At 47.2% G+C, this 15136-nt stretch overlaps 1 protein-coding gene across 14 annotated transcripts in view; it reads right to left on the bottom strand.

Moving 5' to 3' along the window:
- The window catches only part of tnrc18 (trinucleotide repeat containing 18), a 163640-nt gene extending 148833 nt beyond the window's left edge, over window positions 1-14807 (bottom strand). For 10 of the 14 annotated variants that reach the window (XM_078240109.1, XM_078240113.1, XM_078240112.1 and 7 more), the window contains exons 1-2: window positions 14362-14807; window positions 12260-12614 (exon numbers count right to left, since the gene is read on the bottom strand). In XM_078240109.1, the coding sequence (XP_078096235.1) occupies window positions 12260-12461 (202 nt within the window). In that variant the 5' untranslated portion in view covers window positions 12462-12614; window positions 14362-14807. Of the gene's footprint in view, window positions 1-12259; window positions 12615-13327; window positions 13582-13690; window positions 13823-14361 lie in introns of those variants that run through there. The other 4 variants (XM_078240120.1, XM_078240122.1, XM_078240110.1 and 1 more) reach the window with 4 other exon arrangements.
- Window positions 14808-15136: the final 329 nt, after the last annotated feature.

Raw genomic sequence — 15136 nt, 5'->3', positions numbered from 1 at the left:
ACAGCTATACTGTCATAATTCTCAACGCCAAGTGGGTATGGGAGCGTATTGACGTAAAAATGGCAGCAATGTTTGGGAAGTCTGTCCCCAGTGTAACCACCCAGCACCTAAACCCAACTGTATGAGCACCCTTTGGGGATCAACCTCATTTTGCTTTACATTCACACCAAATGCGGTACAACTGCAGGTCAATATGGATTTGCAGTTAGAAGTACCCAGGCACCTACTGCGGCAATTTCTAAGCTTCCTTCTTAATTTCGTCTTATCTATTAATGGGATGTGGATGTGTCGCTGGCTAGACCAGCATTTATTCCAAGTTGCCATTGTGAACCAAAATATACTCCCTGAGGTGTAGATACACCCACAGTGCTGTTAGAGGGGGAGTTCCAGGGTTTTGACCCAGCAATAATGAAGGAACAGTGATATATTTCCAAGTCACAATGGTGAGTGACTTGGAGGGAAACCTCCAGGTAATGGTGTTCCCATTTATTTGCTGCTCTTGTCCTTCTAGATGATAGTGGTCATTGGTTTGGAAGATGCTTCAAAAGAATCTTGGTGAGTTCCTGCGGTGCATCTCATAGATGGTACGCACGGCTGCCATTGTTCATCGGTAGTGGAGGGAGTGAATGTTTGTGGAAGGGGTGGCAATCAAGCGGGCTGCTTTGTCCTGGATGGTGTCAAGCTTCTTGAGTGTTGTTGGAGCTGCCCTCATCCAGGCAAGTGGAGAGTATTCCATTATACTCCTGACTTGTGCCTTGTAGATCGTGGACAGGCTTTAGGGACTCAAGAGGTGAGTTACTCATCACAGGGTTCCTAGCCTTTGACCTGCTCTGGTGGTCATATATTTATATGGCTAGTCCAGTTTAGTTTCTGGTCAATGGTAAACCCCACAGGATGTTCATAGTGGGGGGGAGGGGGGGTTCAACAATGGTAATGCCATTGAATATCAAGAGGCAATGATTTGATCCTCTCTTGTTGGTGATGGTCATTGCCTGGCACTTGTGTGGCCCAAATGTTACTGCCATGAGTCAGCCCAAGCCTGAACATTGTCCAGGTCTTGCTGCATTTGGACATGGTGTGCTTCAGACTCTTAATGTTATAATATTACCATTATAAAGGAGCTGGGTGGGAAGCAGGGTTTAATTTATGACTGACTACAGTGTCACTGGAGTTGGCAGTGTAACTCCAGTCTACTACCATACACATACCTCCTGAGACTTAATGGTGCATTGGAATTGAATTGAATTGAAGCGGACTGGACAGTGGAATAAAGAGCATTGCTCTGACTCTATCTGGATACAGGGACCAATGAAACATAGCTTTTTGCCGAGTGTATAGCAGTAGAATGTTTATTTCCAGGTTATTGACATTTAGTCAGTGTCAGTTCAGCTCCAGCAGTTTTCCTCTTCAGGAAACCCTGAAGATGGAAACATGAAGAGGCGCTGTGGGTTCTGAGGTTGACCTGGTGTCAATGGTGCATTGAAAGGAAAAGCACACCCAATGCGTCTTCCATCGACTGACCTTGTGACTTGTTTCTAAATGGAAGGTGGAGTCGGAAGGAAGGGTAATGCCACAGTTTTCCTGAAGTTTGAGGTGAAATGGGTTAAACAGCCAGACCAGTACAGCACCAGGCTGGGCTGGACAGAGAGTGCAATGATTCTGGTTTTAATCTGGGCTGGTGGTTAAAATGTGAATCTATATTGCTGGGCCTAGTGGCATAGACCACCCCCCCCACCCCACCCCACCCCCATTACATCCCCTCCAATAAAACACAAAACTCACCCACTTCAATAACCCACCATTTACAAAGTGTTCAGACAGATGGCTCCCTCCACCCTTTCCAAAAGCAATGCACCAAAGAGATAAGGCAATCTGCTGACTCTGAACAAATAAAAGGCTGAGAAAATAAGAACCCTCAGCGCTTTTGCCTTTCCAAGTTATGGATTGGCACTCATTTCAAACGGATTTATACATTATTCATTTTTCCCCTCCTTTTTCTATAACTCTCCCGGTCAAAGGAATGGTGGGGGGGGGGGGGGGGGGGGGGGGGAGGGGAGGGGAGGAAGGGGGATAGTGAACAGAGAGGCTTAAAGAAATGATGACGAGGGATTTGAGCACAGGGGGGCTGAGGACTGTAATGAAGTGACGGGGCTGTCAGAGTGGAATCTGCCTTGTGTCTCTTTAAAAGCGAGCCTGCACCAAGGGGAGAGCCGCCAGCAGTCAGCCAGACTCACTCATTTGGACTGATAAGAGGAAAGCTCACAGAGTGCTGCTGTGGAAGTGCATGCACCATGGAGACTTCGGGAAAAGCTTTAAAGATTCCTTTTACTCTCCCTCACCGTGATTATTGTCTGTACATAAAATTATCAAATTCCACAGTTAGAAAATTGCTCTTAAGATATACAACTAGACTTCATAACATCTGTACAGGTCAGTGAAGGGAAATTCTCCCATCTATCCTATCACCCACTTGCTATTAATACTGCACTGCTAGTGTGAGTTTAGTCTTTCTGGCATGAGTTTAACAAAGAGAGTCATTTTCCATCCAGTTCAAGGGCAGTTAAAGCAAGGTGGGACAGGATCCTGGATAATGTGTGCTATCTGCTCAGTGGCTGCTTGGGCTTATCGGAGAGTAGTTGTGTTTCTCCACCCCCCCCCCCCCCCCCCGCGCGACTCCTCCACCAGGATGGTTGATTTATCCCAAAGCGCTGTGGAGCGACTGGGAAGGGGACAAAACAAGGTTGGGGGGGGGGGAATGATCCTCAAAATCTCACCCCAGCAACAAACTAAAGAAAAACAAATCCACTGGAATCTCCGGGTTAACCGGAGTTTGGTTTGGGAATTTTTGGCTGTGCCACCGGGACTATCGGTGCAGCATTGCCGCTCCCTGGCCTCTTAACATTCCCAATGAAAACATGACAATGTACAGAACAGAAACCCACAGCAGCCGCCTGTGTGCTGTCGCCTCTCCCTTTCCGTAGTTAGTTTAAAAATAATAAACATTTTGCAGCTGCGATCTAGCAGCTCCTGGTACTGGAACAAACCTCCTCCCCCCACACACACACACACCTGTATATTCTAAACAATATCAACAATGCTGCAGACCGCTCTATACAATCAACATTTCCAAATGGGCTTGCCGGCTGCTAAGCCCACGGCTGTTGATTAAAAGCAAACCTGGATTGATGTGGTTCGGCCAGGACAGGAGAAACCCCCCCTTTTATTCACAGAAAGTGGGCTCCGCTCACTCCCCAAACCAAACTGCAGGAGGTCAGACAACTTGCTCCAGAGGTGCCGTTTCTCTCAATTACAAATCATCACATCTCCCATTTGGCCACAGCCTGCCCAGAAAGGTTCACCCATAACCCGCTCCACCTATAGAGGGGTGCACGGGCAACAAGACAGCGAAGTGTTAATTGCTTAGGAGTGCGGTGAGGCCTTGTATGCACATTAAGTTTTGTTTTCAGAACTACCCACTTATGTGTTAAACTGGAAGTTATGTCCTTCATGTCAGATGGAAGTACAGTTGGCCATTTCACTGACGTGCTGCACAAACGTTAAGGTTTTTAAAAAATATATATGTATTAGTGTCACAAGTAGGCTTACATTGACACTGCAATGAAGTTACTGTGAAAATCCCCGAGTCGCCACACTCCGGCGCCTGTTCGGGTACACTGAGGGAGAATTTAGCACAGCCAATGCATCCTTTTAATGTACTCGCTCACAAAGGTGGTCCGGGTCTGGTTGGGGGGTGGGGGCGAATGTCTTAAAAGGGGTGAAAGGTAATGATGTGGTCCAAGATCAAAAAAAAACCTCCAACAGATGGGGTTTTTTAAAGATCGAGATATAAAATGAGACTGTTGGTACGGCAGTAATTTACAAGTGTCAAGCTTGCGAAGGGGATCGCTGCTTGACATTTCAGATAATTACGTGTATTGCTTTAATTAATGTTGTGGGTACCCAATGTAAACGGCACCATAACCACTGAAACACTGACAAACATGTCTTTAAAATACTTTACTGCCTGCAGTACAGGCAGACACTGTCAACCTACACTAGGCGTAGCGCTGCAGACCACATCTCAATAGAGTACACATTGAACAGAATGAAAGGGTTATTAATAGCTGGACGAAGCAGAGATTGCCCCAGTTTGGATTGAAATGTTCGAAAAAATATATAGATACTCCCCCCCCCCCTCCCCTTTCAGCAGTTTTGTTTTATTTTGTCCCTCTCTGTACTGGAATAAAATCCAATGGAAATATTTAACAAGAGCAAAACGCTGGGACTTCGAACAGCCAGCACTGTGAACAAGTTCCAATCCCTGGCAAAGAACACTGCCCCGGGGGGAGGGGGGGGAACACACTCACCACCGACACCAACCTTCCTGGCCGGCTTTCCAGTTAAACCAGGCCACAGGCATTGCTTGCCCAACAATGTAACTCCTGAGAAGCTGCAATAAAAACAAAGGGGCTTTGTGGAGACAGCGGTGTGTTTGGGGCTAAAAGCAGTCTTACTACAGGTCAAAGTTTCCGGGTTATATCCAGTGGTGTTTACGATGGTGCGGAGAATGTCATCTCATCACCAGTCCCGATCGAGTTGAACTCTGTAGATTTCCTTTTCTAAGCTTGTCCACTCCAAGATCCAGAGCTCACTTTTAAACCCATCTGCACATCTGACCCAACACACAGCCCGTTCCATCCGAAGTAAGCTCTCTCTGTTCTGCAGAAACTGGAATGAACTGTCTCCCACCTTCTCCCCTGAATCTCTCAAATCTTCCCCCTTCTCACAATTAGCCTTCCTTCCCCCAATCTTCCGCTGTGAGGAAAGTGTGTGTTTCCATAGAAACTCCGCTCTAAATGCGGGCGAATATTTAACAAGACCTGACATACAATTTCACTCCCCCTGGCACTTTGTCAGGACGGGCAGAGGGGACCCCACAAGACCTGCTAATCCACCTCCAACCACTGCCCCCGCAGTTACCCTGAGTTGCAGCAATGCTGCATCTCAGGGCAAGAGGGAATCTACAAAAGCTGCATTGAGATGGCTCCTTCCATATGGTTATGGTAGTTTTAAGATGTGTAATCGGGGTAATTTAACCTAGAGACACAGGTGACCCACAAGCTTGTTCAAATGGGGTATTTTTTTTGTTTGTTTTGAGAAGATTTAGGGAGAGAATTTCGGGGCTGTAGCCAGGGCTGACAGTGGCGACATCAGTCAAACCGCCTGCTCCCAACTTCCTTCCATAGCGCTGGGGGCCGCGCCGCCTGAGGTGGGTGTGAACCCCCAGTACAAATAGCAATGGGTGACTGCTCCTGAACACGCTTTAGCACATCAACTGGATAGGGAGGGGGTGGGGGGGAAACTTCAGCATAAAGCGCCCTTGCTTCTGGCTTGGCCGCTGCTTGTTCGACACATGGTTTTCTGTAACAGAACACAAGGGGTTCTCCTCCGAGCGGATTCAGCAGTTGCTGCGAGACAATGTGCCGAAATCCACATACGCGAAAAAGGGCGCGGGTTGGGGCAAAATACTTTCTCAACTCTCATCGTATCTAATCAATTATTGATCCAGGAACCCTGGGAGCACAATATCCCGGCGGACTCTCGAGAAGTAAAGTTCCAGATCAGCAATTTTGCCAATGTTTCTAAACCAATGGACGAAAACAAAAACATCTGACAGTAACACCCCCCCCCCCCCCCCACTCAGCAGAGTGTAGCTGCTATTGAATAATGTACTATATAGTCCACACTAACTCCTTACTAAAACTCTCAGCCACAATGTCCTTCTTCAGAAATTGCCAGCAATATTTGCCTCAATATTTTTGGTTGGGGGGGGGGTTAAAGCTAAACACACTTCTTTTGCCGGGTGGTGGTTGGGTTGTGGGGGTTGCCGAAGACAGCATTGGGAAAAGCTACAACACATGCACAAGACACTCACATCCTAGGGAATTTTCTTTTGCAACTTTGATTGTTTCCCAGTCACTCCTGACCCCTTCACCCGAGTCACACCTACGTGTCAAAATAGGAAGTGGGCAAACTCTGCTTTCGCAAAATCGTACGGCACACAGGATAGAGGCCACTCGGTCCATCGAGTGTGACACTCCCATTGAGTCTCACTGCTCCTTTCTCAATTCGCCGCAAAATTCCCCCTGGAGTATTTATTGGATTATTTAATTGCGCCAGTGTATCCCAGATCATCCCAACTTGCATTTGTGAAAAGGGATTCAAAAAGCGATGGGAAGCGGGACTCGAATTAAACTAAACATTGTGAGCTTTTCGATCGCTCCCCGGCACCCGATATCCTTAATCCCGCCAGTGTGACCCCCACCTTATTCCTAACGCCTCTTAAATCTTCACAACCTGGGAGTCACTCCATGAAGGAGGCCGCTGATTTCCTTCACTGTCCCGCACTGGGCTCTCACTCCCTCACGTTTCCCAATCTTCCAAACCCAAGCCCAAGGTGAAAATACGGATCCGTTTTAATTTGCAAGAAAACTGAGGCGAAGAAAGGTCATTTGCATTACTTTGTCTCCAGGACGTTTCTGACATAGACTGTAAGGACAATTCGCGCAGCTCACCGTTAAAATGAGCCCGGTTCACGGACAGGGTGACACTGAGGCGAAATTTACAGGGCCGTTCCAGTTTAAACAGGGCAAACTCGGGGCTGTTCTCTATACATTATGCATAAACTCCCTGCGTAAATGTGAACACAACAGTTAATCTGCTACATGCAGCAAAAAAAAATGAACTGGATGTTCTGAAGGGGCCAGAGAATACTGTGGAGGGTGGAATGGGATGGGGTTATTTAGAATAAACTAAACCCCAAACGCTCGACTCAACACAAGGAAGCTTTTTATAGATTATTGGGGAGGAAGTTTAAGTTTATTTACAGTATCACAAGTAGGCTTACATTAACACTGCAATGAAGTTACTGTGAAAGTCCCCTAGTCGCCACACTCCGGTGCTTGTTCGGGTACACTGAGGGAGAATTTAGCATGGCCAATCCACCTAACCCACATACCCTTTGGAGTGTGGGAGGAAAACGGAGCGCCCGGAGGAAACCCACACAGACAAGGGGAGAACGTGCAGACTCCGCACAGACAGTGACCCAAGCCCGGAATCGAACCCGGCTCCCTGTAGCTGTGAAGCAGCAATGCTAACCACTGTGGAGGAGGGTTAAATTCTAATCTGTCAAAGGATTCAATCCAGGGTAAGGGAATGCCTTGAGAAAGGGGCACATGGAGCTGGCCAGCATTCCTGGTCAGTGACACTTGAGTGAGAGTCTGCGGTGATGGCCAGCAATCATTAAACTGAGGGGTTGGGGGGAGGGGGGGGGGGGGAGTTATGATTACATCTCCCTATTGAATGTGTATAAAGCGGGTGAGTAAAAGTCTAGACTAAACCTCCAGGGGAAGGAAGGAAAATAAATGTAAACACGGAATCTTTTTTTTTAAATTTTGATGTGTGTGTGGAGAGTGAGGTGGAAAGCAGACCTTAGGACGGCTGGGAAACAGATATTGCGGCCCGGGAGACTGAGGGAGCAGTGAGGCGGCTGGCCAGAGCCTGGGCTTTACACACGGCTTAATACTGTCTTTATTTTTATCTTTTGCCGCAGGATTCGCCCCTCTTGACCAGGACAAGCTGCCCACAATCTGTCCCTGGCTCTCTGGGAACTGTTCCCTCTGCATTCTTACCAACTCTGTTGGCCACTTGCACTGGCCTCCCGTTAACCCTCCGCACGCCGGATAGCCCGCTCGGCATTCCCCACCGACAGAATGAGGAGCACAGGGGCAGACAGGCCACTCGGCCCAGCTACTCCAAACTAGCGTTCCGGCTTCACACCAGCCTCCTGCCGCCCTATTTCATCCCAACCCCATCAGCACAACCTCTGATTCCTCTCTCCCTCGTGAACAGCACTGGGTTCCTTTTCGTTCGAGCACTCCCCCAGGGTCAACACTGTCCTTCCCACTGAAATAGTCCGCAGCTCTGCAAATGCTTATCTTCAGAAGCCTGTTCGGTGGAGGCTATGGGGTTTAGACCTAGGAGCCGGGACAACAAGACTGATGGGCCTAGGGAGTGAATCACATATGTACCTAGCTAGCTATGTCTCTCTCCATGCCACGCTCTTTCTATACGCATATCTTCCTCTCTAAACATATAAATGACTATCTATACGTATCCGTCTCCCTTTATACACATCTATATCTCTATATATATTTCTATACGTACCTGTCTGTATATACATATATCTGTCTATCTATCTCTCTCCCTCTACTTCATACCTTTTACAGCTTCAACATTCACAGAAGCTTAATCCCGCACTAAATAACTTCCATTTTTGGAAGCGGGTTAAGTTGTAATTTTAAGCCATTCTGACTCATTTCTCGGTCACGGGAACTGAAGCTGATTTCTCTTTTAGACCTCGGCTCAAGTCAGTGGCCGCTTGAAAGCGACGCTCCAAGACTGGGCCACGCTGTCCCGATAAAACACTGAGAAATCCAGCCGCTTTCAAGCAAGGAAATGCCCAACTCAAAAAAGGTGGCAGGAAAACTATTGCCTTGGCCCAAGCGGTGCAGCGGAGCGACACCGTTTTAAAGAGCCGGCTCTGTTCTCGGGTTTGACCAGTTTAGTTATTGTTTAGTTGCTGTGAATTTCGACTCTCTGATCCACAAGACTTCCTCACTCCGGCCTGGGCAGCGGCGCTTGCCTTTAGTAACCAGTGCCCGCGGTGCCTTAACTTCACCTACTCGAGTAGCTGCACTGGGCAGGATCATTACTCCCCAGAAGGAAGGGGACAGAAGATGTAATATAACACCCCCTCCCCTGCCCAACCCCTGATTCTAAAGAGCCAGACTTGGTGGAGGGGGGGTTGCCCTCCAGGCGGAACTTTCGACCCCGGTGCTGAGGAGGATTTGAACAGCTTTTAGAGAGCAGGGGTTTAATTTTTAACATGACTGGAGTTCATTACGGCGAAATCAAACGCTGAAAGCCGTCGCAGTCGCCTTAAACAAGCAGTTAAATGGATACGGAGACGGAGGTACTTCAGGGGGGAGTGCGGGACCAGTTAATACTGTACTTTGCAAGGACACTACTGGAGATTTGGGGGTGGGGGTTGGTGGGATTGAGAATATGCAGTCTCACATCAAGATTTCTTCAGCTGCACTTTCCTTGGACTTTTCCATTAAAAAAAATACAACATTGCTGACATTGCTTCCTAATCTAGCATTCAACCTTGTCCACACACCTGCACATTGCCAAACTCAGTCTAAACAGCTCACTAAAATTGTCTACATTAAACTCTCTGCCCCTTTGCGTTGCACGGAGACGCCTGAAATAGACTTTCTGTTTTACTCTATAGTTACCCAGTGCCCACATCAATAAGTCTGGCTCTATAAGTATTCCAGATCCTCACCTATAACCCCTGCACACATTTGAAGAGAATCGCCCAGTCTGCTGAGTTCAACTCCGCCAGCGATTGACAAGAAATACGATCGAGTATTCTTAATTTTAATGTACAGCCTCCTTCCGATTGCAAGTCTGCCGAAGTCTTTATTAGTAACTTAAAACCACTGTCCATAATTTAATATTTAAAAAGCCATTAAGGTAATGGGATAAGACATATGGACAGCGAAAGCTACTATTCGCAGTAATTATTAAAGTTAAAACTTAAAAGTCAATCTCACTCGTGTGTGTGTGTGTGTGTGTGTGTGTAAAATGTGTAGAAAGCGCCTATCCTGCGAGGCACACCTGCAGCAGGGACTTAGCGCTGGGCGTTAACACTTCAATCACCAACTGGCCTATTTACTGAGGAACCTTTTTTAATATTTAAGGGGGCGGCGGGGGGAAGAGAGCAGGAATCCAGAAGGTTCTGCCTTAACACACAGGGTTTGAGTTCAAATCGCCTGCCCTCACATCCAGAATGGGTGGGTGGATAAAAAGACTTTTTTTTGTAAGCGGCCGTTTCAAACGAGAAACTGTTGACAACTCGGTAAAGGAAGGGGACTGCTTGCATTTACATAGCGCCGTTCGGGGATCCAAAAAAAGCGCTTTACGGACAATGGAGCACTGTTTTTTTCCCCCCCTACCAGATGTTGTCATGTAAGGGAAAGACTGGACTCGAAACGTCAGCTCTTTTCCCGCCTTACAGATGCTGCCAGACCTGCTGAGATTTTCCAGCATTTTCTCTTTGGGTTTCAGATTCCTGCATCCACAGTGATTTGCTTTTATCCAGTGCTAAACGTTTCTGTTTTTCAACGAAGGAATTAAAACAAGGTTTCAGCACTGCCTGCAGGGATTAAACTAAAGGCCTAGATCCGCCACTGCCAAACACTGAACAGTCAAACCTCAGCTATACGCGCGAAAATGCTGCCAATAAAACAACTTAGAAAAACCAAACCTCATACTGCTGTCGGCAGGACAGTGGGGGGAGAGTGGGAAAGGGCTGGGATTCTCATATCAGGAGCTGCAATCGTTAATAAAGGGGATAATATCGGAGGGGTTGCAACGATTAAACGCTGTTATCAGCGTTTGCAGCTCCAGTTTATAAAGGCGGACTCAAAATATTAACAGCGGTTTAAACCTCAGATGCGTGCTTATAAATATCAACAAATTATTCATTTCCCAGGTACAGGTGTCATTGCTGCTTGAACGGTCTTACAAATCATCTTGCCGTTTTTATGCAGACAGATATCTGTGGTTTCGTTGCTTTTTCACTGATGCTTCAGCCATTCCCTGCTTTTTATCGGTACAATGGGTGAATCTGCAATCTGCGCAATTCTAATCGACCCTAACAGGCGTGAATGTCAGACCATTCGTAACGCTTGGGGGGGAAATAGTCAGCCAGGTTCTACTTCCTTCAGGAACATTTACAATTCATTTAACTAACTGGCGTGGACCCTAAACTCACCCCCTCCCCATCCGGCACCCTTCATAATGTCAAGATTTATGTCTGTTTGCGCTTTTCTTGTGTTTTCGAGTGTTGCGCCGTATATTCCCTCCAAAAAAATAACACCCCCCCAAAAAAAAGAAGAGGGATCCGGGAAAAGATCCACTGTAAACGCACGAATTCCCAATCCCCTTCACCCAAGACTCTGCCTCTCCGAAGGAATATCCGTCTCGCCCAGCGTCAGGTTGAGAGCTAGGATTGCCGTCTGTATTCTGTTTGTGATTAATGCGTGTACATTCACACATCAAAAAGCACAGAGGATTAAATGGGTGTGAGTCGATGCGGAATATTTGCTCCAATTTACTAATGATACTGGTTTTAAGGTCCTTCCTACTTCACTTTGGAGAGATGTCTTGAATCTTGCTGCAATGTCAGCCTAGCAGTACAATCTCTGACTTCAGCCTGGCAATGCTCTGCTGTGTTCTTGTGTCTCCCGCCTGCTTGTGCACGTTTATACGCGCGGATTTTTTTTTTTAAATGAGGAACCGGCACCGCATTAATCTCCGACCAGAAATCAAACGCAAATACCACTTCCTAACCACCCTGCAATCCACACCGTACCGGAGAACACTGCCACAAAAGTGCAATCACAAACTGAAATGTCATGGGGAAGGCTGGGGTAAAGTGTCCGTTTGCCAGCTAGCTCCCTACTCTCCGCTTCCCCCAGTGTTAATTCACAGGCTGCGTTTCAAACTTCTCCTTGGGTTGTGGCTAAGGGATTTGCAAAACCCGAAGGTTTCCAACGGGCGCAGCTCGCCCTCCCTCCGCCGATCTCAATGTAAGACAAGTAAGCCTCTCGGTTGAAAACCAAACGGACACAATGCACCGAGAACACGAGCTCAGACTTCCATAGTTATCTCCCATTCTAAACAACAAATATTCACACTAACCCCACACTGTGGAGCGGTGAGGGGGGAAGGGAGTGTGAACTAGACACAAACACTGATCACACTAAACCAGACCTTGATTGTGGAGATGTGTGACTGGATATTATTGTGAAACACTATTTGCCTTAAAGGTTAACACAATCTACTTACTAAATCGGGCCATTTTGTGTAAAATAAACGTTAAGTTTGCAAAACTTCTCAGCAAACTTTTAGAAGCTTTGCAATCTCTTGAACAGCTCGTCTCCCCTCGATTTTATATTCAGATATCTATTTTACTGCGCACCAAACTCTCGTGGTTTTGAAAAAATCATTGGTTCCAAACAGATTTCCACCACGCCGGTGTCAGCCCCAGCATCGGACAGACAAGACTGGTCTCCATCCTGAGTCTAGCAGCGATCACACACACAGAAAGAGAGAGAAATCCACTCACCCGAATGTCCATGCACCGAAACCGGGGACGAGAGGTACTTGCCCGGGGGCAGGTGAGAGGCCAGCGCCGTGTTCATGTGGCCGGCGGACGGTGCGATCCTCCCGGCCGGGGCTCCCACCCGGTGCGCCTCCATACCCAGGCCGGTGAGCAGGGGAGACGGGACGTGAACTGTCCGGTGGTGCCCGAAGTCTCTCCCGTCCATAATCGGGGCAGCGGGAATCCTTTCAAATTCGTGTGACCCTCCCGCCCCCCCCCAGCCCCTCGCAACAAATCCTTCCTGTTTCAATTCGGGCTACTAGACAGTCCCAAGATTTGCAAAGATATCAGGGTTTCTCCGGGGTATTCTTAACAGCATCTGTGCAAGAAAGCAAAGAAACATTGACTTAAAATACTGGGTGCAATTTAAAAAATAACATCCATCCTTCATGGCACACGCATTCACATGAAGTCTATTTCACAGTAAAATATTCTTTGAGAAAGGGCTGGAGTTCCATTTGTGCTTCGCGTTAAACTCAAAACATTTCCTCCATTGTCCAATCTCTGAAATTGCTGTTTCAGAAATGTTCGCGCTCAGTTCCCAACAGCTGCCCGAAGTCCCGACTTCTTGTAAACAACTCACTATTTTAGCCTGAACAATCCACAAAAATACCCAGGGGTTTGAGAAACTAAAGGTTGCTTTTAAGAAGGATTCGGTGTGAAATTTCCAAAAGCCCCCAGTCCCCGCACCCCCACCCCCCCAACCAATCTTCCCGCCTTTATTTTAACTTTACAGCCCCAGTAAAATGCTTCCAGTGTGAGCACAGACTGGGGGGGAAAACACAGCTGCCTGGATGGTACGGAGGAAGGGAAAAAAGCAGCAACTTGTAAACAAGAACCCTTCTCCACACAAAACAGAAATAATCCCATTCAGCAGCTAAACACACACTGCACTAAATGCCCCCTCTTAAATGTTTTTAACATTTTTATTACCAACTCAAACTCAATCTGTTCAAATTAAATATCCAGTTATTAATGAACAAGCACTGACAGAGCTAAACTATCGCTGAGAATATTTTGGATCTAACTCACTTTTTGCATTTTATTTTTACTCCATTCTGAAAGTTACAAAAGCCAACGTTCAGAGTGGACCTGGGCAAACGCTTAATCCATCTCCTTGCTTGCTCCAAAAAAAACAAATTAAATTTAAATCCAATCCATAGTCCCCCACAAGAGAGACGAACAAGATCCAAGCTGACAAGATAAAGCATTGCCCCCCGTTCTGGGCTTGGTCTGAAGCTTGATCTTAGCCAGAAGGCCGAGAGGCGATGGGTCTAACTCACTACAGGGACGGCCGTTTCGCCGGGGTAGTCCTTTAAAAATAACATTCCTCCCCCCCCCCCCCCCAATTCACTAAAAACCCACTCCAATCCCCCTTACGTTTCGTCCACGTACCATCGAACGACTTGTTTCCTCTGCTTTGCTTTGTCATTGCGAATATTAGCCCCTTCCAACATCCCAAGTTCATTCACAAATGACTGCTCTCGCCCCAGTATGCGATGCACCGACATGCTGAAACACGCAAGTGTCGAACACACACAGATGCCTGAGAACTCATCGCTCAGGCGTGCAAGTTATCCCGAAATGTCCCCCACTGTAGCAGAAGCAGACATTAAAACACACACACAAAAAAATCTTCGGATAGATTCACTTTTGTTTTAGTGTGCAGAAGGCTCCTCTGCCAAGTGAATCCTCAAGGAGCGTTGATTCAGTTTCCTCTGGCCACTGCATCATGAAAATGGCTTAAATCCCGATTTTAATTAGAAACAGCCAAACACTACCATCTACTGCAGCCCCCACCCCCCTCCCCACCCCCTCTACCTTTCAGTTAAATGTAACTTACTCTGTTTTTTAAAAGCAAATTCAGGATTGACTATTATCACTTTTTTTAAAAAAAAACAAGAATTCTCTTGAAAAGAGAAACAGGTTAGCGAGCGCCAACATCGTCATTACAAAAAGCTCCGGGTCTAACTTCAACCAAACCGTCTCTTCGACAGCAATAGTTTTAAAAACATATCTACATGTGTGAATGTATATGTATTTTAAAAAACACACACAATCCCAACCTCTGTTCCAGTGGGCGTCTAGTGTTCCACTGAGTCTCACTTCCCCAATCAAAACTTGTGCCAATGCTCCCGGAATCCTGTTCCTCGCGGTTTAGGCGCCTTCCCATTACTTCCCCATCTTTACAAACACGGTTGACTGTGCAATAGTTTTTTTTGTTGGGGGGGGGGGGGTCGTTAGGCAGCACAACTTGACTCACGTTGGTGGATCATTCAGACTGCCGAGCAGAAATTTTCCTTCCCCTCCCCTCACTTCCAGTTTTCTTTTGAAAGTCCAAGTTTTAGGTGAACGCCGATGGAGGAATCACCACCACCGCACAGGAAGCCAAACACCAAACCCATCCTCAAACCCCCCCCACCCCCCACCTTTTTTTTCCCCCCCAAAAAAAACCCTCTTCCAACTCTGGCCACTCTTCCAAACTCTTTTTGCAATGAAACACACATTGTTTGGCTTTCGCCTGCCCCCCCTGTCAATCAACCCGTGTCAATAAGCCTCTGATTGGCTCCAGTGGCTGTCACTCAAGCCATGTAAACACGCCTTCTGATTGGCCCAGTGCCAGCTCCCCTCCCCTGCCCCCTCCCCCCCGTGCCCCCCCCCCCCCCTCTGAAAAAACCAATTAGATAGTGCGGGAGGTTTCAAGGCGATCCTTTGTCCAGCATAGAACGATTACAATGGTACTCAGAATGGCACCGTTTCCAGGCTCCCCCTCTGGTGAATGATCAAGATAGTAATAAGAACCTGGCGCGAACAGTTTCAAGTCCCCCCCTCACCCCTGTC

This window comes from Mustelus asterias, chromosome 23 (genome assembly GCF_964213995.1).
Source record: "Mustelus asterias chromosome 23, sMusAst1.hap1.1, whole genome shotgun sequence".
Lineage (NCBI taxonomy): Eukaryota > Metazoa > Chordata > Chondrichthyes > Carcharhiniformes > Triakidae > Mustelus > Mustelus asterias.
The sequence above is the reverse complement of the archived record's forward strand: the minus strand, read 5'-3'. Positions and strand labels throughout refer to the sequence as shown.